Below are 20,915 nucleotides of genomic sequence, written 5' to 3'. Positions count from 1 at the left end.
GGGAGGAGGAGGAGGAGGCGGCTGTGGTGCGGGGACGGGAGAGCGGCTGGGGAGACCCCCGGGCTGTGGGGTGAGGGGCGGGCAGCGCTGCCCGGCTGGGCTGCTTCAGCCTGGGGGCCGGGGAGGGTGAGGGGGAAACGGGTGCGGGCCTCCTCTGGGCCGTGGAGGACCGTGAACTCTATGGTCGTTGAGGGGTGTGTGTGGGGGGGTGTCGTGGGGGGGTGTACGGGGTGTATGTGTATGCGAGTGGGATGTGGGGGGTGTCCATGGCTGTTTGTGTGGGGACACGTGGGTGTATTTGGGGTGCGTGAAGGTGTCTGTGCGATGTGTGAGCGCGTTTGTGTGTGTAGTGAGGGTGAGTGTATTTGGAATGTGTGAGGGTGTTCGTGTGGGGTGGGGATGGGTATAATTGGGCTGTGTGAGGGTGTTTGTGGGTGTTTGGGGTGTGTGTGAGGGTGTTTGTGGGGAGCGGGTGTCTGTGGGCTGTGTGAGGGTGTTTGTGGGGGGTGTGCGTCATTGTGGGTGTACGTGGGGTTATTCTTTCTTTTAAGCTAACGTGAAAGGTTTCAAATTTAAATCTGCAGACCACCTGAAGGTGTGAAATAGGTCCAACATTTCTAGTGTCAGGCCTTAAACACACAGTTTACGACATGCCTTTCGAAGCAGGGCAAATGTGGGCCGCTGTTTATAGAAAGGATAAAGATAAAATCAAGTTAATAACTAACGGTTTTGGGAAAGGGACATTACCAAAGGAGAAGGGAAAAAATGTATCTAAATTACCTAGGACTGAAGATTCAGGGTAAATTTTCACAGTCGTTTAGGATCTGGAACATTTGAACAGAGATGGCTTTACTGTTTTTACTGAAATGCAGTGTATACAAACACAGAAAACTGGTGGGTCTCACATGTTTTCTTTCTTACAGATTCCGTCTATTTTGGATTAGCTTGCCTCAAGTTTTAATCCTCTGCAGAGCTGCACCAAAGAGTCAGAGCCTGTCTAAGAGAGGGAAATCCATGAAGTTTTAAATTAACTCGTGATCGTTTTGGTGAGGTCGGTAGGTGGATTCCCAGATCTGCTGCGGGAAATCATCTCACTGTCGCCTTCAAGGTTAAACACAACGAGATCTTAGTACTCGTAGCAAAGCTCTACAATAGGGTGAATTGACTGGTTAGTACCTTACTAAACTTAAACCAGAACCCCCATTAGCAAGTGCTGATGTATATTCGTAGTTGCAGACCCTTGAAATTCTCCCTGTTAGGTCACAGCAGTGAAATATAATGTCAAAATGTGTATCTGTGGTGCGCTTATGGATACAGACTTGTCTCCGCCTGGATGTGACTAATGTAGTTGAGATACATCAACATGTCGAACAATCACATTCCAGTGACTTAAAACCAAACCCTTTTCTTCATGTTTTGCTACTGAGCTGTTCTACATCCCTTACAGAAACTGCTTATATTTACAGAAATAAATTCCTTGGAGAAGGGTCTTAGTAGTTTGTTAGTGAGACACCAAACAATCACTATTCTGCTAAATCATAAATCATGGAATGTCCTGAGCTTGAAGGGACCCACAAGGATCATCCAGTCCAACTCCTGTCCCTGTGAGGGCATTTGTGTGGGGATACAGGGGTGTGGGTGTCTGTGGGTGTGCGAGGGTGTTTGTGTGGATGTCTGTGGGGTGTGTGTGGGGTGTTTGTGTGGGTTATGCATCATTGTGGGTGTGTATGAGGGTGTTTGTGGGGGGTATGTGGGTGTGGGTGACTGTGGAGTGTGTAAGGGTGTTTGTGTGGGTGTCTGTGGGCTGTGTGAGGGTGTTTGTGTGGGGGTGTGTGGGGTGTGTGAGGGAGGGCATACGTGGGTGTTTGTGTGGGGTGTGTGTGGGTGTGTCTGTGGGAGGTGTGAAGGTGTTTGTGGGGGTTGTGCATCATTGTGGCTGTCTGTGGGGTGTGTGAGGGTGTTTGTGAGGGGGTACATGGGTGTGGATGTATGTGGGGGGTGTGAGGATGTATGTGGGTGTTTGGGGGTACATGGGTTTGGGTGTATGTGGGGTGTGTGAGGGTATTTGTGTGGGTGTCTGTGGGGGCTGTGCATCATTGTGGGTGTATTTGGGGTGTGTGATGGTGTTTGTGAGGGGTGGGCATCATTGTGGTTGTATATGGGGTGTGCGAGGTTGGTCATGTCAGGATACATGGATGTGGGTGTGTGTGAGGGTGCGTGAGGGTGTATGTGGAGGTACATGGGTGTGGGGGTACATGGATGTGGGTGTACATGTGGTATGCGAGGGTGTTTGTGGGGTGTGAAGGTGTTTGTGTGGGGGTACAACAGTGTGGGTGTCTGTGAGGTGTGTGCGTGTGTCCGTGAGTGTTTGTGTGGGGTGTGTGTGGGTGCAAGTGTATGTGGGGTGTGTGAGGGTGTTTGTGCAGGGGGTGCATCACTGCGGGTGTCTGCCAGTGTGGGGAGTGGGTTTGTGGGTGTGGGTGTTTGTGTGGGGTGTGCGTGGGTGTCGGTGTTTTGGGGTGTGAAGGGCATGGGCTGTGCAAGCCGAGGTGTGTTTAGGCGTAGTGAGGGACGTGGGGGACTTTTGAGCAGGGCTTGTTGCCATAGGACAAGGGGTGATGGTTTTAAACTAAAGGAGGGAGATTCAGGCCGGACAGGAGGAAGAAATTGTTGCCCTGAGGGTGGTGAGAGCCTGGCCCAGGTTGGGCAGACAGGTGGTGGATGAACCATCCCTGGAGACATCCCAGGCCAGACTGGACGGGGCTCTGAGCAACCTGAGCTGGTGAAGATGTCCCTGTCATGGCAGAGGGGGCACTGGGGGAGCTGGGACCAACCTGTTCCAACCCAAACCATCCTGAGATTCGATGATTCTGTGTCAGATCAGTGTGTCTGAGTGTGGAGACACCATCAGACGGCACTGGGAGACCATCTCCTGCTACAGGGCACGGCATAAGAACAACGTAGCACCTTTGACATTTATTTCTGAGGTTTGAGGAGGGGTGACCGGTGTGGTTCTTTGCCAGGTGTCACCACAAGTGACAGGGGGAACGAGGAATGAGGGGTAAAGCAGAAATCCTGTGAGTTGTCATCCACACAGTCTGACTCACACACACACACTCCGGTGGCTGCATTTTGCTCTCCTGAGCTGTAAAACCATGTGCGCGCTCCTGGCACCTCATTTATTTCTCTGTTTTAGAAGATGACGCTCCTCACATCCTTGACAGCGTTCCTCTGCCTCCAGGCTGACACTTCTTTTGTGGCCGCCCTTGAAAAGAGCTGTTTAAAGCAAAGTATTACAATGTTAGAACCAGCAAAAATTTTAACCCATTTATTTCTTCCCCACTCTCCCCAGGAATGCTGCAGTCAAGATGGCTATGACAAAACTCTATAAAATGGGGGATGAAAGCAACTATGCAACGAACTGCTTCCCCGCCAGGAACATTTTACGTGCAAGTAAAGAAGGTGATGCTTTGAGCACTGCTGGTAAACTCTTCCTGCAGAATAACATCGTGTCCATAGGGGCAGGTCCACCTCCCACACTGGTTTTGGGGCAGATAGAGGGAACATTCAGCTGTGGTTTCCTGTATCAACATTGCGGCTGATAACGCAGATAACAGAACTTAAAACAGTGCCCAGAAAGGATTAAAATAATTTAAGACTTCGTTGAAATGAAGAGGGCAGGATGTCTAGGGTGTCTATTAAATGAGGGCTTTGAGAGTCACATCTATTAAATGCTTAGAAATGGCAGAAATTACTTCTAACGTTTGAGAAGTGGTGGAGAGAGATCTCCTAGGCTGGTCAGGGGCGTAGGACCTTCTAGGAGATGCTGAGGGTGCTGAGCTGGTTTTGTTTGGCCAAGAGGAGTCTGAGGGGAGATCTGATGATGGCTTTACAGCTACAAACTCCTCTTAATGGTAACAGATGGCATAACTAAGGCAAAGATTTCTCCTTGGGAGGTTTAGGTTGGATGTTACAAGGAATTTCTCTGGGAGGAGGTGCAGCTCTGGGCCAGGTTACCTTGGGAGGTGGTTGAATCATAGAATCATTTCAGTTTAAGAGACCCTTAAGATCATCGAATTGAATCATAACCTAAATCTAGCGCTAAACCATGTCCCCAAGAACCTCATCTATACATCTTTTAAACTCTGCCAGGGATGGTGACTTCATCACTTCGCTGGGCAACCTGTTCCAGTGCTTTACAACCCTTTCCGTGAAGAAATGTTTCCTAATATCCAAAGTCGCTGAACAAAGATGCAACTGACTGATCTGACTTTGCTGATGGTCCTGCTTTGGGTGGGAGGTTGGACTGGAGATCTCCAGAAGGTTCTTCCAGCCCACCAAGGGCTCTATTACCATCTATAAAATACCATGTTTTTACTCTTCCATGGCTCTGGCTATAGCTTTAATGTTCCTACATTAAATTCATGGTTGCTGGCGCTTTTATACTTGAGTATTTCCCTATGCAAGGGATTTTAAAGTGCTGGATTGCAGCGCTGGGCTGAAATCAAGGCTCTGCCTTGGTCTGTTTTTGTGTCAGGGCGCTGGGTGCTGGCACACAGAGCTACCCCAAGGGCTTGGACTGAGAAAGGGACCACCAGGAAGACACCACAGCAGAGGAGAAACCGCCCAGATTCTGCCTCTGTAAAAGAAAAGAATGAAGACAATGTCCTAGATGAGCCATTTCTAGTGAGTGCAGATTTCTTCTGTTATTTTCTCCCCTTCCTACAATCCAAGGAACCAGGTGCCCCCCTCACCTAGGGGGCACCCAAGGGCTGGTTTTGGGGCTCAGGTCCCAGGACGTGACATACAAAACTAATCATTTGTCGTTCTTCCCAATCCCCCCCCCACCCCCAGATGAAGCACCACCATTTGAAGAACCCATCTGACCTTTGCTTTGTGAACATAAGCAACCAAAATCTGGTCTTGGTGAGTATCAGAAACTCAATAAGCATTAGGGAAATTGCTTTAAAAGCTGAAAAAATTACTGCATTAGCGTATGAGAGTCCAGAGAACAGAGAAAAATCATGTTAAATGCAGGTATATTCCTCGCGGGGGAAGGTGAGCCGGCCAGCTGTGAACGGGCTTGGATGATTTGTCCTACAAACTTTTGAATTGTGTCTTCATTACCAAATTAACATGGTCTTCATCAGCTGTAGCCCCTTCCCCACTTACATCCCCTCACAAAGTGCAGTTCTTTGGGTTCCCTTGAGAAGTGACTTTTATTTGGGTTCGTAACTAACTTGCAATAAGTTGCTGATGGGTTCTTAGTGTCTTTTTAGGGTTCTTTCAGCTATGTCCAAGTCTTCTGGATGTTGGTCACTGAGGCAGCTGTGTATTAAACACACACTCTGAGGGTGCTCTCCATTGTCAGCAAAAAAATGAAGATCTAACTATGGGGAGTTCTATTACTTATGCATCCTGAGAAAATGAAAAATCCAGTTGTTTTAGACCAGTTCAGGGCTGGAGCAGAATGATTTTCCCCCTTCCATCGTGTATTTTTCAGGCTAAAGAAGAAGATTTTGAGAAATTTGATTGCGTTGCTTGTATAAATGCTGCTGAGAACCTGCTGACACTGGGTAAGGGATTGCATTACCAAAAAATAGACACCGCTTTTCAACCCAGGGAAGCTTATGCTTGTCTGAACAAAGGTCTAGACCTTTACAAAGAGATTTAAGATACACATGCAGCACTTTATAAAATTGCTTCTTTCCTGTAACTGAAATCCTTGCATTAATTCCCTTTATTGTAACGATAATTGTGCGCCACTGTGGCATCCTTTTCATTATTAGAAAACCAAGCTCTTTACAAAGAAAAATCCCCATTTAATGTATAGAAGCATCAAATAATGTAACGACTTGTCCCAAAGGCTCAGAAAGTTAATGGTTGAGCTGGGAGGTGAGTCCAAATCCAGTGTTGTGGGCTCAGTTAATTTGAAGAAGGAAAAGGGGAAATCGTTGAATAGCTAATAAAACATATAAGCTAAATGTGGCTTCAGTGGCTTCAAACAATGATCTAATCTGTGGTGGGAGCAAGTGCATGAAAGCAAACCAGATGTCTGAGGAGCGATGGGGCATCACGTATTGTATGGACAAACATCTATCTGAATGGGCAGTTTCTTTCAAATTTGCCGTCTGATTATAGTAATGCTCTCATTCTTGTTGGTTTTGGTCCATTCCAGACCTTGGTGAAACACGGTTTGTTCTGTTACTGCTGTTCCTCACTCACTGAAACATTTTCCACCCTTGCAGAGCCGTTTCGGAAGTTTCCAGGACTGCGGGAACTAGAACTTTCCTTGAATGGACTAAGAAATCTGAAAATCAGCGCTGGAGACTTCCTGCATTTGGAAGTAAGATAGAATCACATAATCAATTTGGCTGGAAAAGATCCTCAGGATCATCGAGTCCACCCATTACCACAACCCTGGCACTGCCCCATGTCCCTGAGAACCTCCTCTCTGTCTGTCCAGCCCTCCAGGGATGGTGACTCCAGCACTGCCCTGGGCAGCCTGTTCCAATGCCCCTCAGCCCTTTGGGGAAGAAATTGTTCCCCAGATCCAACCTCAGCCTCCCCTGGCACAACTTGTGACTATTTTCTCTCACCCTAGATGAGGGGGATCCAAGACCTAATTCATCTCCTCCCAAGCATCAGACTGAGGCCTACATGTAGCGTTGATGTGTGTCCCTGCCATGAGAGTTCTCTGAAACTGCAGGGTCATTCTCTTTCTGCATTCTCGTGACTCTGGGTTGTCCTTTCTGCTGTGTCCCCTCTCTCAGAGCAATTCCTCACAGATCCCTGCCGCTCCCCTCCTTGCCACAGGACTCCTTGTTTCTCCATAATCCTTTCTGTGGTCTGTCAGCCACTTGTGTCATCCCTGACACTCTGTGGTCCTCAGCAGATCCCAAGAACAAGAAACCATGCCTGGGATAATGGTTCAAGTTGTCCTCTCCACCCAGTTTGGATTGTGTCTCTGCTACAGGGAGCTTGGGCTCCAGTTCAGCTCTACTGACCTTATCTAGGCTTGCTCTCTGAGGCCATGTCCTTGCCTGGATTTTTCTGGTTATTGATTGCTGTTGAACATAAAGTTCCATCTTAAAAGGTTTCTTTCTTCTTGTTTTATTCAAAGAATTGCTGGTGGCTCAGCTGTCAGCTTCGTACACTCAGATCCCAGCCTCCCTCCTGCCTGCAGGCTTTGGGAGATCCCCAAATCCACGTTTCTCTGACGTGCTGTTGCTAACCCTGCTGAGGGGTTTGACTTAGTGGGCATGTGTCCAGGTGATGGGGAACCAAATTTCCAAGGCTCATGAGGCCAGGGATGATCCTATCCGTCCCTTGGTGCCTTTGTATGAGCGAAAGGTGGGGATGGGACCCACCTAAATTCCCCTTTCTGCTGTCTTCCCATGGATCCCAGCTTTATCCATGACCAATGTCTGGGATCTCATTTGCTGACAGCCTGGAGAAATCAGCCCTGGGAAGGCTGAGTGATCCATATTAAATTGATTTTGAAAAAGCTTTTAGCTCCTTCTGGGGAAATCAGCCTATTTTAATCCCTGGGCAAAGTTACTCCTGTTCACTCCTCCCAGAAACCCTTGTCCTTGCTCCAGCAGCATCTGCTCTCTGACTTTCTCTTGGCTATTGTCCCAGGAGTTGCATGTGTGAGCATGGGACCAGCCCTGAGCACTTCTGCCAAGGTGCAGTGTCCCACCATGAGTCCCTGCAAGTCAGAGACGCTCACAGCATCACACATTCCCCTGGACTGGGCACTGGGGAGGCCACACCTTGAATCCTGGGGCCAGTTTTGGGCCCATCATGTCAAAAAAGGCCTTGGGATGCTGGACCGAGTTGAGAGAAGGGAACGGAGCTGGGGAGGGGCTGGAGCACAAGTGTTATGGGAACAGCTGAGGGACCTGGGGAGTTCAGCTGGAGAACAGGAGCTGAGGGGAGACCTTCTGATCTCTGAACTGTCTGAAAGGAGCTTGGAGTCAGGGGGGGTCGGCTCTGCTCCCCAGGAACAAGCGCCAGGAGCAGAAGAAAGGGCCTCAAGTTGCACCAGAGGAGGCTGAGGTTGGATGTGGGGAACAATTTCTTCCCCAAAGGGCTGTGGGGCATTGGAACAGGCTGCCCAGGGCAGTGCTGGAGTCACCATCCCTGGAGGGGTTGAACAGATGGAGATGAGGTTCTCAGGGACATGGGGTAGTGCCAGGGGTGGGTTAACAGTTGGACTCGATGATCTTGAGGGTCTTTTCCAACCAAAATGACTCTACAGTCACTCTAGGGTGGGTAGTAGCATGACTGAAAATCTCATTAAATATTTAATGTCCCCCTGGCGAAAGCCAATATACAATGTCCTTTGCTCCAGAGGATTGTTTCTTCTGTTTCCTTCAGGATCTGGATCTCTCATACAATAATTTGTCCTCTCAAGACATTTGGACACTGGGAGATTTGTCCCAGCTCAAAGTTCTTCGCTTAACAGGCAACAAGCTTCAATCTTTGCCTCCAGACCTGGCAGGCTCATGGAAGTAAGTGTCCACAGCAAATGATGCTTCAGTTTGGTGGGGAGCTGCTGGTGGGATGTGCCTGGCAGTTGGGAAGAGTGATGGACAGAGCAGTGGTCAATGACTCAATGTCTGGACGGACACCAGTAAGAAGTGGTGTCCCTCAGGGATCCGTACGGGGAGCAGTGCTGTTTAACATCTTTATCAATGACACAGACAGTGGGATCGAGTGAACACTCAGCAAGCTTGCAGATGACCCCAAGCTGAGTGGTGCAGTTGACACACCTGAGGGATGGGATCCATCCGGAGGGACCTGGACAAGCTGGAGGAGGTTTAGCAAGGCGAAGTGCAAGGTCCTGCACATGTGTCGGGGCAACCCCTGGTGTCAGTCCAGGCTGGGGATGGAGAGATGGAGAGCAGCCCCCAGGAGAAGGACTTGGGCGTGCTGGGGGTGAAAGATTGGCCATGAGCTGGAAACGTGCGCTTGCAGCCCAGAAATCCACCCCTGTCCTGGGCTGCATCCCCAGCAGCGTGAGCAGCAGGTGGACGGAGGGGATTCTGCCCCTCTGCTCCACTCTGGTGAGACCCCCCTGCAGTGCTGGTCCAGCTCTGGGTCCTCAGCACAGGACACACATGGAGCGGCTGGAGAGGGGCCAGAGGAGCCCCAGGAATGATGCGAGGCTGGAACAGCTCTGCTGGGAGGACAGGCTGAGAGAGTTGGGGTGTTCAGCTGGAGAAGAGAAGCTCCAGGAAGACCTTGGTGCGGCCTTTAAAGGTGCCAAGAAGAAAGATGGGGACAAACATTATAGCAGGGCCTGGTGCAATAGGACAAGGGGTGATGGTTTTAAACTAAAGGAGGGGAGATTCAGGCCAGACATGAGGAAGAAATTGCTGCCCCTGAGGGTAGTGAGAGCCTGGCCCAGGTTGGCCAGAGAGGTGGTAGATGCCCCATCCCTGGAGATATCCCAAGCCAGGCTGGATGGGGCTCTGAGCAACCTGAGCTGGTGAAGATGTCCCTGCTCATGGCAGGGGTGGCACTCGGGGAGCTGGGAAGGGCGCTTCCAACCTAAACCATTCTATGATTCTCTGGACCAGTGAGGGTGGGCAGCCTGGAATTTATCAGTGTGGGCAGCAGAGCTCTTCCCTCGCAAACTGGAAGATGAAATAACCTCATGGTCAGTGCTGGGTGGCAGGGAAGTGTTATCCCACCTCAGCTCCAGATCACCCAGGTCGACTTCTGTCACCAGCAGCTGGACAGCTAGAGAGGAACCTCTGGACAGAGATTCAGCAGCCCTGTTGGGTGGTTGAGCCATGTAAGATGCTATTTATTCATCATTAATTAGACCCCTCATGTACAGCTTAGGCACAACTGCCATGCCAAGGTATCCACTGTTTGCCATACTTGGAGATAAGACGCTGAGCTGGACAGTCCTTTGCACTGATCCAATTTAGACTGAATTTATCATTTTTCTATTAAAAGAATGAAAACAGCCCCAGCCCAGTCTCCCAGTGGATACATCTTCCCCCAATGACAGCAAATTACGTATTTTTCACCTGTCTTTGCTTGAGCATGTTATTGATGAACCTCTTTGTATTCGCAGCTCTGCTCATTCCAGGTTTCCATCTCTGGAGGTCTTGTCGCTGGATGACAATCGCCTGTCAGACCCGAGCGTCTTTGTGAGCCTGTCTCATCTGTGCAGGTAAGGATGCACCTGGCAGCAGATGGCTCTGGCGTTTGGGGGCTGGCAGCTGCCTCTGTCAGCTGCTGTACAGTAGCCAGCTTCAAATGAAAAACAAAATCTTTGTGATTCACTCAGAAAATTCCCTGTTTAGTCTCTCTAGTCTTGCAAATGGGACTGAATGGAAGCACACAGCCTGCTGCAAAGCACGAGCTGGCCAAACCCGGCAGGTGGCTGGTAATTCAGCTCCTGCCCTGCATGTTTGCTGACCTCCAACTCTGATTTGACAAAAGGCAATTGCTTTCTGCGTTTTCCCTTCTTCGCCCCAGATTCAACCTTTATTTGAGCACAGCAGCACTAGGAAAGGCTGCAGATCAGCTCCCTCTGTTTAATGTGGGGTCTTGTGATTCACAGGCTCATGGAATCATTTTGGTTGGAAAAGACCCTCAAGATCATTGAGTCCAACTGTTCCCCACCCCTGGCACTGCCCCATGTCCCTGAGAACCTCATGTCCGTCTGTCCAACCCTCCAGGGATGGTGACTCCAGCACTGCCCTGGGCAGCCTGTTCCAATGCCCCACAGCCCTTTGGGGAAGAAATTGTTCCCCACATCCAACCTCAGCCTCCCCTGGCACAACTTGAGGCCGTTTCCTCTGCTCCTGGTGCTTGTTCCTGGGGAGCAGAGCCCGACCCCCCTGGCTCCAAGCTCCTTTCAGGCAGTTCAGAGATCAGAAGGTCTCCCCTCAGCTCCTGTTCTCCAGCTGAACCCCCCAGGTCCCTCAGCCGCTCCCGTCACATTTGTGCTCCAGCCCCTTTCCCAGCTCCGTTTCCTTCTCTCAACTCGGTCCAGCACCTCAAGGCCTTTCTTGGTGTGAGGGGCCCAAAACTGGCCCCAGAATTCAAGGTTTGGCCTCCCCAGGTCCCAGCACAGGGACGGTCACTACCCTGGGCCTGCTGGCCACACCAGTGTTGGTCCCAGCCAGGATGCTGGTGGCCTCTTGGCCACCTGGGCACACGCTGGCTCATGTTCAGCCGCTGGCACCAACACCCCCAGCTCCTTTTCCGCCGGGCACTTTCCAGCCGCTCTTCCCCGAGCCTGTAGCGCTGCCTGGGGTTGCTGTGACCCCAGTGCAGGACCTGGCACTTGGCCTTGGTGAACCTCAGACAATTGGCCTCAGCCCATTGATCCAGCCAGGCCGGATCTCTCTGCAGAGCCTTCCTACCCCTCAATGTCGCAAACACCTCCGCTCTGCTGCTGGGAAGCCCAGTGAGGTGGCAGGTGGAGTTTGAGCTCCCTGCCCTGCAAGTGCTGGGGTGAACAGATGGCTCGTGCGTACGCTGATAGCACCCATGGAGTTTCTCACACATTTTCTCTTCCAACAGCCTGAGAGAGCTGAATCTGGACAGGAACAGGATTTCGGCTGTCCCCTACCTGCACCAAGCGGAGAGCAGGCAGTTCTTTCTCCACCCGGCGCTGGATGGCGGCAGCTTCAGGGCAGAGTGGTACAAATCCCTGAGCAGCCTCTGGCATCAGCCCCAGCCACCGCAGCAGGAGGACACGGAGGTGCCAGCAGAGCTGGAAGTGAAGAAAGGACAGTTTGGATCTGTCACATCACAGAACGGCATGGATCCAGACAGGACGGGTGAGCAGCTCCTGCTTCTCCCTGCCTGCACTGAAACTGTGGGGGATTTCAGTGGGAGAGAGCCCAGTGATGTCAGGGTGAGGATCTGCTCGATGTTTGCTGGTGAGCGAAGCAGCTTGACAAAATTAAAACAGTCAGGGAGGGATGCACGGAACCTTTTTAGACATCTGAACTAACCTGTACAGTCCCTCTATAATTACTGGAAGCTTACTGGACACAAAATCACAGAATATTTTGGTTGGAAAAGACCCTCAAGATCATAAAGTCCAACTGTTAACCCAACCCCGGCACTGCCCCATGTCCTGAGAACCTCATGTCCGTCTGTCCAACCCTCCAGGGATGGTGACTCCAGCACTGCCCTGGGCAGCCTGTTCCAATGCCCCACAGCCCTTTGGGGAAGAAATTGTTCCTCAGATCCAACCTCAACCTCCCCTGGCGCAACTCACCTGGAGCGATGGGGCTGTCACCAAGTGGTGGGACTGAACTCCCCTCACCTTGGGCACGTCTTGCCACTGAACCAGATCCTGCCTGATGCTGATTTGTTTTATCAGGATAATTCCAGCCTTGCCATGGCTTCACATAGAAACCCTCCCTTTGTGTTTCATTGCAGAGCTTGTTTGGAATTCTGACTCTTGGGAATGCCTGGCGCCGGTAAGAACTGTTGGCTGATATGTGATTTTGGGGGTGTGAGTTCCAAAACTTCCCTTCCAAAATCCGTCAGCTGAGTTTCAATCAGCCTGTGGATACAGCTGGGACCCTGGGTGCCTGCAAAGCTTTACAGTGAGTATTGTCTCTCATTGGGAAGATCAGGAGCAAATTTTCCTGTAATGAAGGGACACTGGAGCTTAGACTTACATGACTTTCAAATAAAAGCTGGGTCACCATTTGCTTGTGACTGTGTGCCCTCCCTGCACAGGGAAGCATGTTCTGTGGCTCAGATGGGGACTGAAGAGAGTTTATTCATTCCTAACACTGTAATCTTTTCCCCTCGGATTTATGTATGTCATGCTCATTCAGAATCGAGTGCTTGAAGCCAAATATGCTGATTTTTATTAGAACTTGAGTAAGGGGCTGAGCTTCAGAGATGCTGAGCTCTCGCAGGATGTTTTAGGGTAGCACACGCATGCACACACACACACTCTCTCTGAGAGCTCAGCTGCTTCCTCTTGAGTCCACGCACGTTTTCAGTGCTGGATGATGGGAATTTGGTGCATTTGTTGTGACTCCCCGCAGAGCTTCCACAGCAACACAGAAGCCAGAGCAAGCTGCCACCAGGCAATCTCCAAAGTTAATCTGAACAAAAAATCTTTTCAAATTAGAGCTGTGTTTGGGTTCAGGGTGGTGGTGTCCTGTCACTGGGGGTGTCTCCTGCCACCAGAGCCCCTGAGCCGTGTCTCTGCTCACCCTCTTCCTCCTCTCTTGAAGGTTGCTCCTAGGGAAGGAGACCAAACTGCTTCTAAGACTTTGCCGGCTCCTGCCACACACAGGGACCTTTGTGCTCCTTTTCCTCAGCTGAAGCACCTCAGCTTGGCCTTCAACAAGGTGATTTGGGTCTTGTGACTCTGAATAAATGTAAATATTCAGCTGCTTGTTCCCTGGGAGACAGCCCTGGCCTTCAGGTACTGCTGCAAAAGGGCACAGCTCTCCCTGGCTCTGTCTGTCTGCCAACCCATGGGGATGTATCACATATCCAGGATCTCCCAGAGGGGACAGGATGCCTATTCAGGGAGTGAAATTACCTGCATATTTGGGGATTTAATCAGAAAATGGGATACGTGAAGGATCATTGGAACACAAGTGTGCTGGGGAGCAGCTGAGGGACCTGGGGGGTTCAGCTGGAGAACAGGAGCTGAGGGGAGACCTTCTGATCTCTGAACTGCCTGAAAGGAGCTTGGAGCCAGGGGGGGTCGGGCTCTGCTCCCCAGGAACAAGCGCCAGGAGCAGAGGAAACGGCCTCAAGTTGCGCCAGGGGAGGTTGAGGTTGGATGTGGGGAACAATTTCTTCCCCAAAGGGCTGTGGGGCATTGGAACAGGCTGCCCAGGGCAGTGCTGGAGTCACCATCCCTGGAGGGTTGGACAGACGGAGATGAGGTTCTCAGGGACATGGGGCAGTGCCAGGGGTGGGGGAACGGTTGGACTCGATGATCTTGAGGGTCTTTTCCAACCAAAATGATTCTGTGATTCTATAAGTGCTCTCCCCTTGGACTGATCCTTTGCTGGAGCTGCATGGTGGATGGTGATGTCTCATTGAGAACTTAGTGCTGATTTAGTGCCAGGTTATACCAATCTCCTGAGTCACACTGGGTTCTCTGTGTGCCCCAACAGACAAGTAACGTGTTCATTTAACCTCCCCTTCATGGTGCTTTTGGCTGTTGCCCAGCACTTAACTCAGGCTGATTCCCAGCCGGGTGAGATGGCAGAGCTGAGTTATCGCGACTCAGCGAGTGGCATCCCCTTGGGACGTGACGTTGCGGCTCTGCTTGCTTGCAAAGTGAGCTTTGCTGCCTTTCCCCATGTGTTGTCACCTTGTTTTAGGTCACTGCCTTGTTGGTGAGCTGGTTTTTGGCTGCTGTGCCCTTCCCAGGTTGTGGTTTGGACTGCAGGGTGGAGAGGCAAGACATTTTCTGCCTCTTTAACTTGCAGCTCTTACGAGCACTGGAGAGATGCATTTTGGTAGGAGGGTTGGGATGAAACTCTACAGCCTCTGGCATGACTCAATGCTTAGAGCAAACAATAAATTATATTTTATCCTGCAGATCGCAGATGAGACAGCTCTCTTACCCGTGGCTTTCTTCCCGTGCCTGAAGGAGCTGACGTTTCACAACAACCCTCTCACCACCACCCGGAGAGGTACAGTGTGAGCCTGGCTCTGTGCAGAGACTCCTGCTTTGTCCTTCCTTCATGTTTAGATCTCTGGGACAGGGACAGCATTGCCTTTCGGTGTTTGGACACTCCTGCCGTGCTGGCCTTGGCCCAGGCCTTCAGTGAGGTGGTTTAATCATTGCTTCTCTCTAAAGAGCAATGCACATGAGCACTGGTCTTGCAAATGCTGTTAATTGTAGGACCAGGGCAGTGACTGTCCTCTGTGCTGGGTACTGGGGAGGTCAAACCTCAAATCCTAGGGTCAGTTTTGGGCCTCTCATGCCAAGAAAGGCCTATGAGGTGCTGGAGCGAGTTGAGAGAAGGGAACGGAGCTGGTGAGGGGCTGGAGCACAAGTGTGATGGGAGCGGCTGAGGGACCTGGGGGGTTCAGCTGGAGAACAGGAGCTGAGGGGAGACCTTCTGATCTCTGAACTGCCTGAAAGGAGCTTGGAGCCAGGGGGGTCGGGCTCTGCTCCCCAGGAACAAGCGCCAGGAGCAGAGGAAATAGCCTCAAGTTGTGCCAGGGGAGGTTGAGGTTGGATGTGGGGAACAATGTCTTCCCCAAAGGGCTGTGGGGCATTGGAACAGGCTGCCCAGGGCAGTGCTGGAGTCACCATCCCTGGAGTGTTGAACAGACAGACATGAGGTTCTCAGGACATGGGGCAGTGCCAGGGGTGGGGGAACAGTTGGACTCGATGATCTTGAGGGTCTTTTCCAACCCAAATTATTCTATAAGTGCCCTCCTGCTACTCCCAGCCCCATCAAAGTCCATAACAGCCCGTCTGTGGCTGAGGCAGTGCAGTCTCAGGGTAAATTTTACTCCCCAAATGTTTTTTATCCCACAAAGGGTTTGTCTGAACCTGCTCCAGGTGTCCCTGTGGCCTTGGTAGGTGACGTTTGGCTGTAGCCAAAAGGATGCTGATGAAACGTTGCACTGTTACTGCTCCCTGCACAAGTGACGTGTACACTAGTAAATAAAACAGGTCAGGGATGCTCCTCCGGCCTGCGTGGCACGTAGCTCAGTCCAGTTATGTCCTTAGGGCTAAAATATCTCCCTACAACACCAGGTGACTTCTACTCTGGTCCTTGGGCAGTGCCATGGGGTTAGTTGGCACAGTGAGCCGAGCTTTGTGCTGGCTGCCTGCAGCACTGGGCAACTTCTGCTCCTTCAGGGCAGCCGCCTCTGCTGACCCAGCTCCTCCAGCACAATCTGGGGATTAAACTTGTCCGACAGAAGAGTGTAGCCACGAGGAGGAGACACTTCTCCATCCCTCTCAAAGCCAGTCGCAAGGTAAGGGGAGATATGTCGCGGGAGCGTTGGGTTTTTCCTGCCTAAGGCGGGGATTAAACCCTTGCTGTAATACTCAGGGCTGGATTGCCCAGGAACAGACTTGCTGGGGAGCTCAGGAAGAGCTGGTGAGACACATGGATCCCAGCAGGGCTGGAAGGGTGGGAAGGTTTGGGGATATTTTGCTCAGGATGAGGCTGGGGAGTCCAACCACCCCCGTATTGCTGCCCCAGGCTGGGTTTTTCACAGAGTTCAGTCCTGCTCATCGACCTCAGCTGAGTGATCCGATGGGACTGAAGCTGCTGCTGGGTTGGCCCTGGAGCCAGGGCTGCCCTGGAATTCCCTGTCCCATCAGGACAAACATCCAGCCGCTGGACCCCACCCCACACTGACATTCATGGCAGCGTGTGTGGACATCTATTGTGTCCCCTCCAGGTCACGTCGCATCTCCCCAAAGTCACGAAACAGACGCTGATGCTGGAAGCTCCTGTCAAGACCTTTTTGTGCAAACCGCTCCCAGCTGCGATGGAGACTGCAAGAGATGCTGCAGCTCCCAGTCCAGCCCGGCTGCTGTCCCCCATCAGCTCCACAACCCCAACTGGCAGACAGCAGATGACACTGGAGGAAGAGGAAGGTGACTCCAGGCCTTCTCCTGGCCCAGCTGAGGAGGACGTTGCATCTTTCTTCATGACACAGGTGAGGACAGGCTGTCAGCATTCCGGACTGCAGGGCTTGTCCAGAAATGGTCCATAGATGAATCTTTGTTTCCTATATGATTGAATGGTGTGAACACACCGCGGGCACCAGTGGTTATAACCAACCCTCCTTGCGCTGCAAGAGGTTTCAGGAAGGAACAATTAGCAAGAAGCAACATTACAGGCTCGGGGAAGAGCGGCTGGAAAGTGCCCGGCGGAAAAGGAGCTGGGGGTGTTGGTGCCAGCGGCTGAACATGAGCCAGCGTGTGCCCAGGTGGCCAAGAGGCCACCAGCATCCCGGCTGGGACCAGCACTGGTGTGGCCAGCAGGCCCAGGGCAGTGACCGTCCCTGTGCTGGGACCTGAGGAGGCCAAACCTTGAATCCTGGGGGCAGTTTTGGGCCCCTCATGCCAAGAAAGGCCTTGAGGTGCTGGAGTGAGCTGAGAGAAGGGAACGGAGCTGGGAAAGGGGCTGGAGCACAAGTGTGATGGGAGCAGCTGAGGGACCTGGGGGGTTCAGCTGGAGAACAGGAGCTGAGGGGAGACCTTCTGATCTCTGAACTGCCTGAAAGGAGCTTGGAGCCAGGGGGGGTCGGGCTCTGCTCCCCAGGAACAAGCGCCAGGAGCAGAAGAAACGGCCTCAAGTTGCGCCAGGGGAGGTTGAGGTTGGATGTGGGGAACAATGTCTTCCCCAAAGGGCTGTGGGGCATTGGAACAGGCTGCCCAGGGCAGTGCTGGAGTCACCATCCCTGGAGGGCTGGACAGACAGACATGAGGTTCTCAGGACATGGGGCAGTGCCAGGGCTGGGTTAATGATTGGACTCGATGATCTTGAGGCTCTCTTCCAACCCAAATGATTCTATGATTCTATGTATAAATGCAACGCCATGACCATTAATTGGTGGCCTGTTTCTCAGGGGGACACAAGGCTGTCCTGCTTGGTGTGTAGCCCCAACTGCAGGAGCTCATTAGTTCAGCATTTTCCCTACAGCATCTGCTGGAAAACTCCCTTCTAGTGCTCACCAGGGCAGCTTTCAGACTTGATTTCCCTGAATATCTTGGGATTATTTGGAGGAAAAAAACCAGCTGCACTGGCATGGGGATGGCCCCTCTCTCTCCTGGTCCCGCTGAGCAGAGATGGGATGAGGTGGTGGCTGTGTGGCTTGGTGTCACCGCAGGAGACCACTGGCCACAGCAGGACAGGCTCTGGCTGATTCTATCAGCTGTTGTGAATGATTTTCTTTTGCTGCTTTGAGGTGGAGGATGTGGCCACATCCCTGCCCAGACCCATGGCAGAGGGCAAGCCGGAGAAGACGAGTGAGCAGAATGAGGATGGAAGCTCCCAGGTGGTTCCAGAGCGATACAAAGGCTACGAGGAACTGCTTGGTGGGGACACAGACCCAGATTTTATCGAGCCAGTTGGTGAGTGACAACAGCAGAGAGCTCTTGCTTCGAAAAACCTTGGCAGATTGATGGATGGTGCGGTCCACCCTGACCAAGAAAGAAGCAGTAAGGGCTTTTATTGTCGCATTTTCCCTCTGTTTTGCAGGGATACAGAAGAATGTGCAAGCGCTGTACTACATCCTGAAGCATCCCCTGGTTTACCGGGACGCCAAGCCACGACTGGACAGTGTACAAAAGCCCTACGTGCCTCGGAAAAAGGTGAAGAACTGAAGCTGCAAAGGGAGAATGGTTGTGTGTGTGGATCAACCCACGTGTTTGGATGGATCCTGAGAGCCTGAGCTTGGCATCAGTTCCCGATCCCGGCGTCTCACTGTTCTCTCTCACTCATGGTGTGGTGTGTGCAGCCTCCATGGGAACCCACCTGCTGGGATCACAAAATCATGGAATCACAGAACGGTTTGATTCAGAAGGGACCTTCCCAGCTCCCCCAGTGCCACCCCTGCCATGAGCAGGGACATCTTCACCAGCTCAGGTTGCTCAGAGCCCTGTCCAGCCTGGCCTGGGATGTCTCCGGGCTTGTGGCATCTACCAGGAATGGGGCAGCTCAGCACACCAGGAAATGGCCAAGAGCCATGTGAGCCCCTGAGCAGCACGGGGGTCACTGCTCGTCACCATCGTCCTGGAGAAAACCAGCCCTGTCCTGAGGGAGGTGGAGGAAATGGTCACGGAGCTGGGTCTGCAGCATGGGTTGTGGTAGAACTATAGTGCCTGAATCCTTTGTACTTCCCAAGAATGATCCAAGGCTGGAACAGCTCTGCTGGGAGGACAGGCTGAGAGAGTTGGGGTGTTCAGCCTGGAGAACAGAAGCTCTGGGGAGACCTTAGTGCAGCCTTTCCGGACCTAAAAGGGGTCGAGAAGAAAGATGGGGATAGACTTTTGAGCAAGGCCTGTTGTGATAGGACAAGGGGTGATGGTTTGAAACTAAAGGAGGGGAAACTCAGGCCAGACATGAGGAAGAAATTGCTGGCCCTGAGGGTGGTGAGAGCCTGGCCCAGGCTGGGCAGAGAGGTGGTGGATGAACCATCCCTGGAGACATCCCAGGCCAGGCTGGACGGGGCTCTGAGCAACCTGAGCTGGTGAAGATGTCCCTGTCATGGCAGGGGTGGCACTGGGGGAGCTTTGGAGGTCCCTTCCAACCCAAACTATTCTATAATAGTCTTAAATTGGTGTCTAAACTGCACCAAAAAAACCCCACGACTGTCTCACCTACCTCATGCAAAACCATGGGCTCTTGTTAATCTGGGAGAAGGGGGAGGAAAAGGAGGCGAGGGATCATCAGCCTGGAGGGTGGGGGGAAGATGCTCTGCATCCTCTTGACTTTCCTTGCAGCGTGGGAGGATGCCAGGCCCTCCTGCCCAACAGACGAGAGCAGAGGTCCTGGAAGGAATCCTGACGGCCATGGGAAACGCCTCGACCTTCACTGAAGTCCCCTTGGGTACGTTGTTGTGTTCTTGGTCTCTCCTGTGATGGCACCGCAGAGGCAGAGGCAGATCTGAACATAAACCCCTCTGAACATACGTCCCATCTCAACATATATCCCTCCCACCAAGAAAACCCTTGAGGTGCTGGAGCGAGTTGAGAGAAGGGAACGGAGCTGGGGAAGGGGCTGGAGCACAAGTGTGATGGGAGCGGCTGAGGCACCTGGGGGGTTCAGCTGGAGAACAGGAGCTGAGGGGAGACCTTCTGATCTCTGAACTGCCTGAAAGGAGCTTGGAGCCAGGGGGGTCGGGCTCTGCTCCCCAGGAACAAGCGCCAGGAGCAGAGGAAACGGCCTCAAGTTGCGCCAGGGGAGGTTGAGGTTGGATGTGGGAACAATTTCTTCCCCAAAGGGCTGTGGGGCATTGGAACAGGCTGCCCAGGGCAGTGCTGGAGTCACCATCCCTGGAGGGCTGGACAGACGGACATGAGGTTCTCAGGACATGGGGCAGTGCCAGGGGTGGGGGAATGGTTGGACTCAATGATCTTGAGGGGCTTTTCCAACCAAAATGGTTCTATGATTCTATACAATCCTGAAGTGGTAGTGCAAGCAGGAGCTGGCTACTGCCTGGTACTTCTTTCTTTTCCTTGCACTAAAGAGGGAAGAGCAGGGGATGACAGGCAAGAAAATGAGGCACTTTTGCAGGTTACAGTAAAATCCACTGGTCAGCCTGAACCCATCACGTCTCTTCACTCTTGAGTTACTCAGGCCCAGCAGTGGTTTTGCTTTTGTGGCTCCCATGTTTCGTGTGGGTGCCAGGATCCCAGCAGCCACCATTGTGTCCCTGCCCCAGTGACATACCCCACGCTGCGGGGACAAGGAGGGACCTGCGGCCACTGGCGGGTGGAGCTGTAAGAGGGAAGATCAAACACTGCAGCTCAGGAGCTGTCTCATCCCTCCACTCGCACCTTTTCCAGCATCCGTTTTGCAGAAGAAGAAATGCAGCCCCAGGGCGTACCGGGAGGCGCGGAGGCTGATGAGAGAATTCCAGGAGATGTTCCAGATCCCCCCGGCAACCCTCGGCGAGAAGGTGGCTGAGCCGTCGGATGAGGAGCAGGTGATCAAAGCTCTTCTCGCAGCAGCAACGTCCAAGCAGGGGAACCCCAAACAGCTCCGGCTGCCGGCAAAAAGCGTGGCCAAGAAGGTGCCCAAAGTTTAGTCTGCGCTATAGGCTGGGGTTTAATAAAGCATCCCACACCTTGGTCCTCCTGGATAAAACGTATGTTGTTTTGTGACTTGTTCAAAACCATGTTTCCCCTTCCTGAGGTTGGAAAAATCAAGTGTTGGTGACAAGATTCAGCTTTTCAGGAGGCAGCT

At 52.2% G+C, this 20,915-nt stretch overlaps 1 protein-coding gene across 1 annotated transcript; it reads left to right on the top strand.

The window, feature by feature from the left end:
- The first annotated feature begins 22 nt into the window (after positions 1–22).
- XRRA1 (X-ray radiation resistance associated 1) lies at positions 23–20,850 on the top strand. The gene is made up of 18 exons (XM_071813383.1): positions 23–70; positions 3,353–3,462; positions 4,538–4,686; positions 4,855–4,926; positions 5,504–5,576; positions 6,249–6,346; positions 8,383–8,516; positions 10,094–10,192; positions 11,554–11,813; positions 12,424–12,473; positions 13,239–13,355; positions 14,570–14,663; positions 15,848–15,966; positions 16,399–16,659; positions 17,914–18,079; positions 18,207–18,319; positions 19,451–19,556; positions 20,516–20,850. The coding sequence occupies exons 2-18, from the start codon at positions 3,369–3,371 to the stop codon at positions 20,755–20,757; spliced, it is 2,247 nt and encodes a 748-aa protein (XP_071669484.1). The 5' UTR covers positions 23–70; positions 3,353–3,368; the 3' UTR covers positions 20,758–20,850.
- Positions 20,851–20,915: the final 65 nt, after the last annotated feature.

This window comes from Patagioenas fasciata, chromosome 1, assembly GCF_037038585.1.
Source record: "Patagioenas fasciata isolate bPatFas1 chromosome 1, bPatFas1.hap1, whole genome shotgun sequence".
NCBI classification, from domain to species: domain Eukaryota; kingdom Metazoa; phylum Chordata; class Aves; order Columbiformes; family Columbidae; genus Patagioenas; species Patagioenas fasciata.
The sequence above is the reverse complement of the archived record's forward strand: the minus strand, read 5'-3'. Positions and strand labels throughout refer to the sequence as shown.

Coding starts and splice junctions, on each gene's coding strand:
- XRRA1 (XM_071813383.1), top strand. CDS start 3,369: ATGGCTATGACAAAACTCTATAAAATGGGGGATGAAAGCAACTATGCA. Junction 13,356..14,569: donor TCAGCTTGGCCTTCAACAAG/GTGATTTGGGTC, acceptor TTTATCCTGCAG/ATCGCAGATGAGACAGCTCT. Junction 18,080..18,206: donor AGATTTTATCGAGCCAGTTG/GTGAGTGACAAC, acceptor TCTGTTTTGCAG/GGATACAGAAGAATGTGCAA.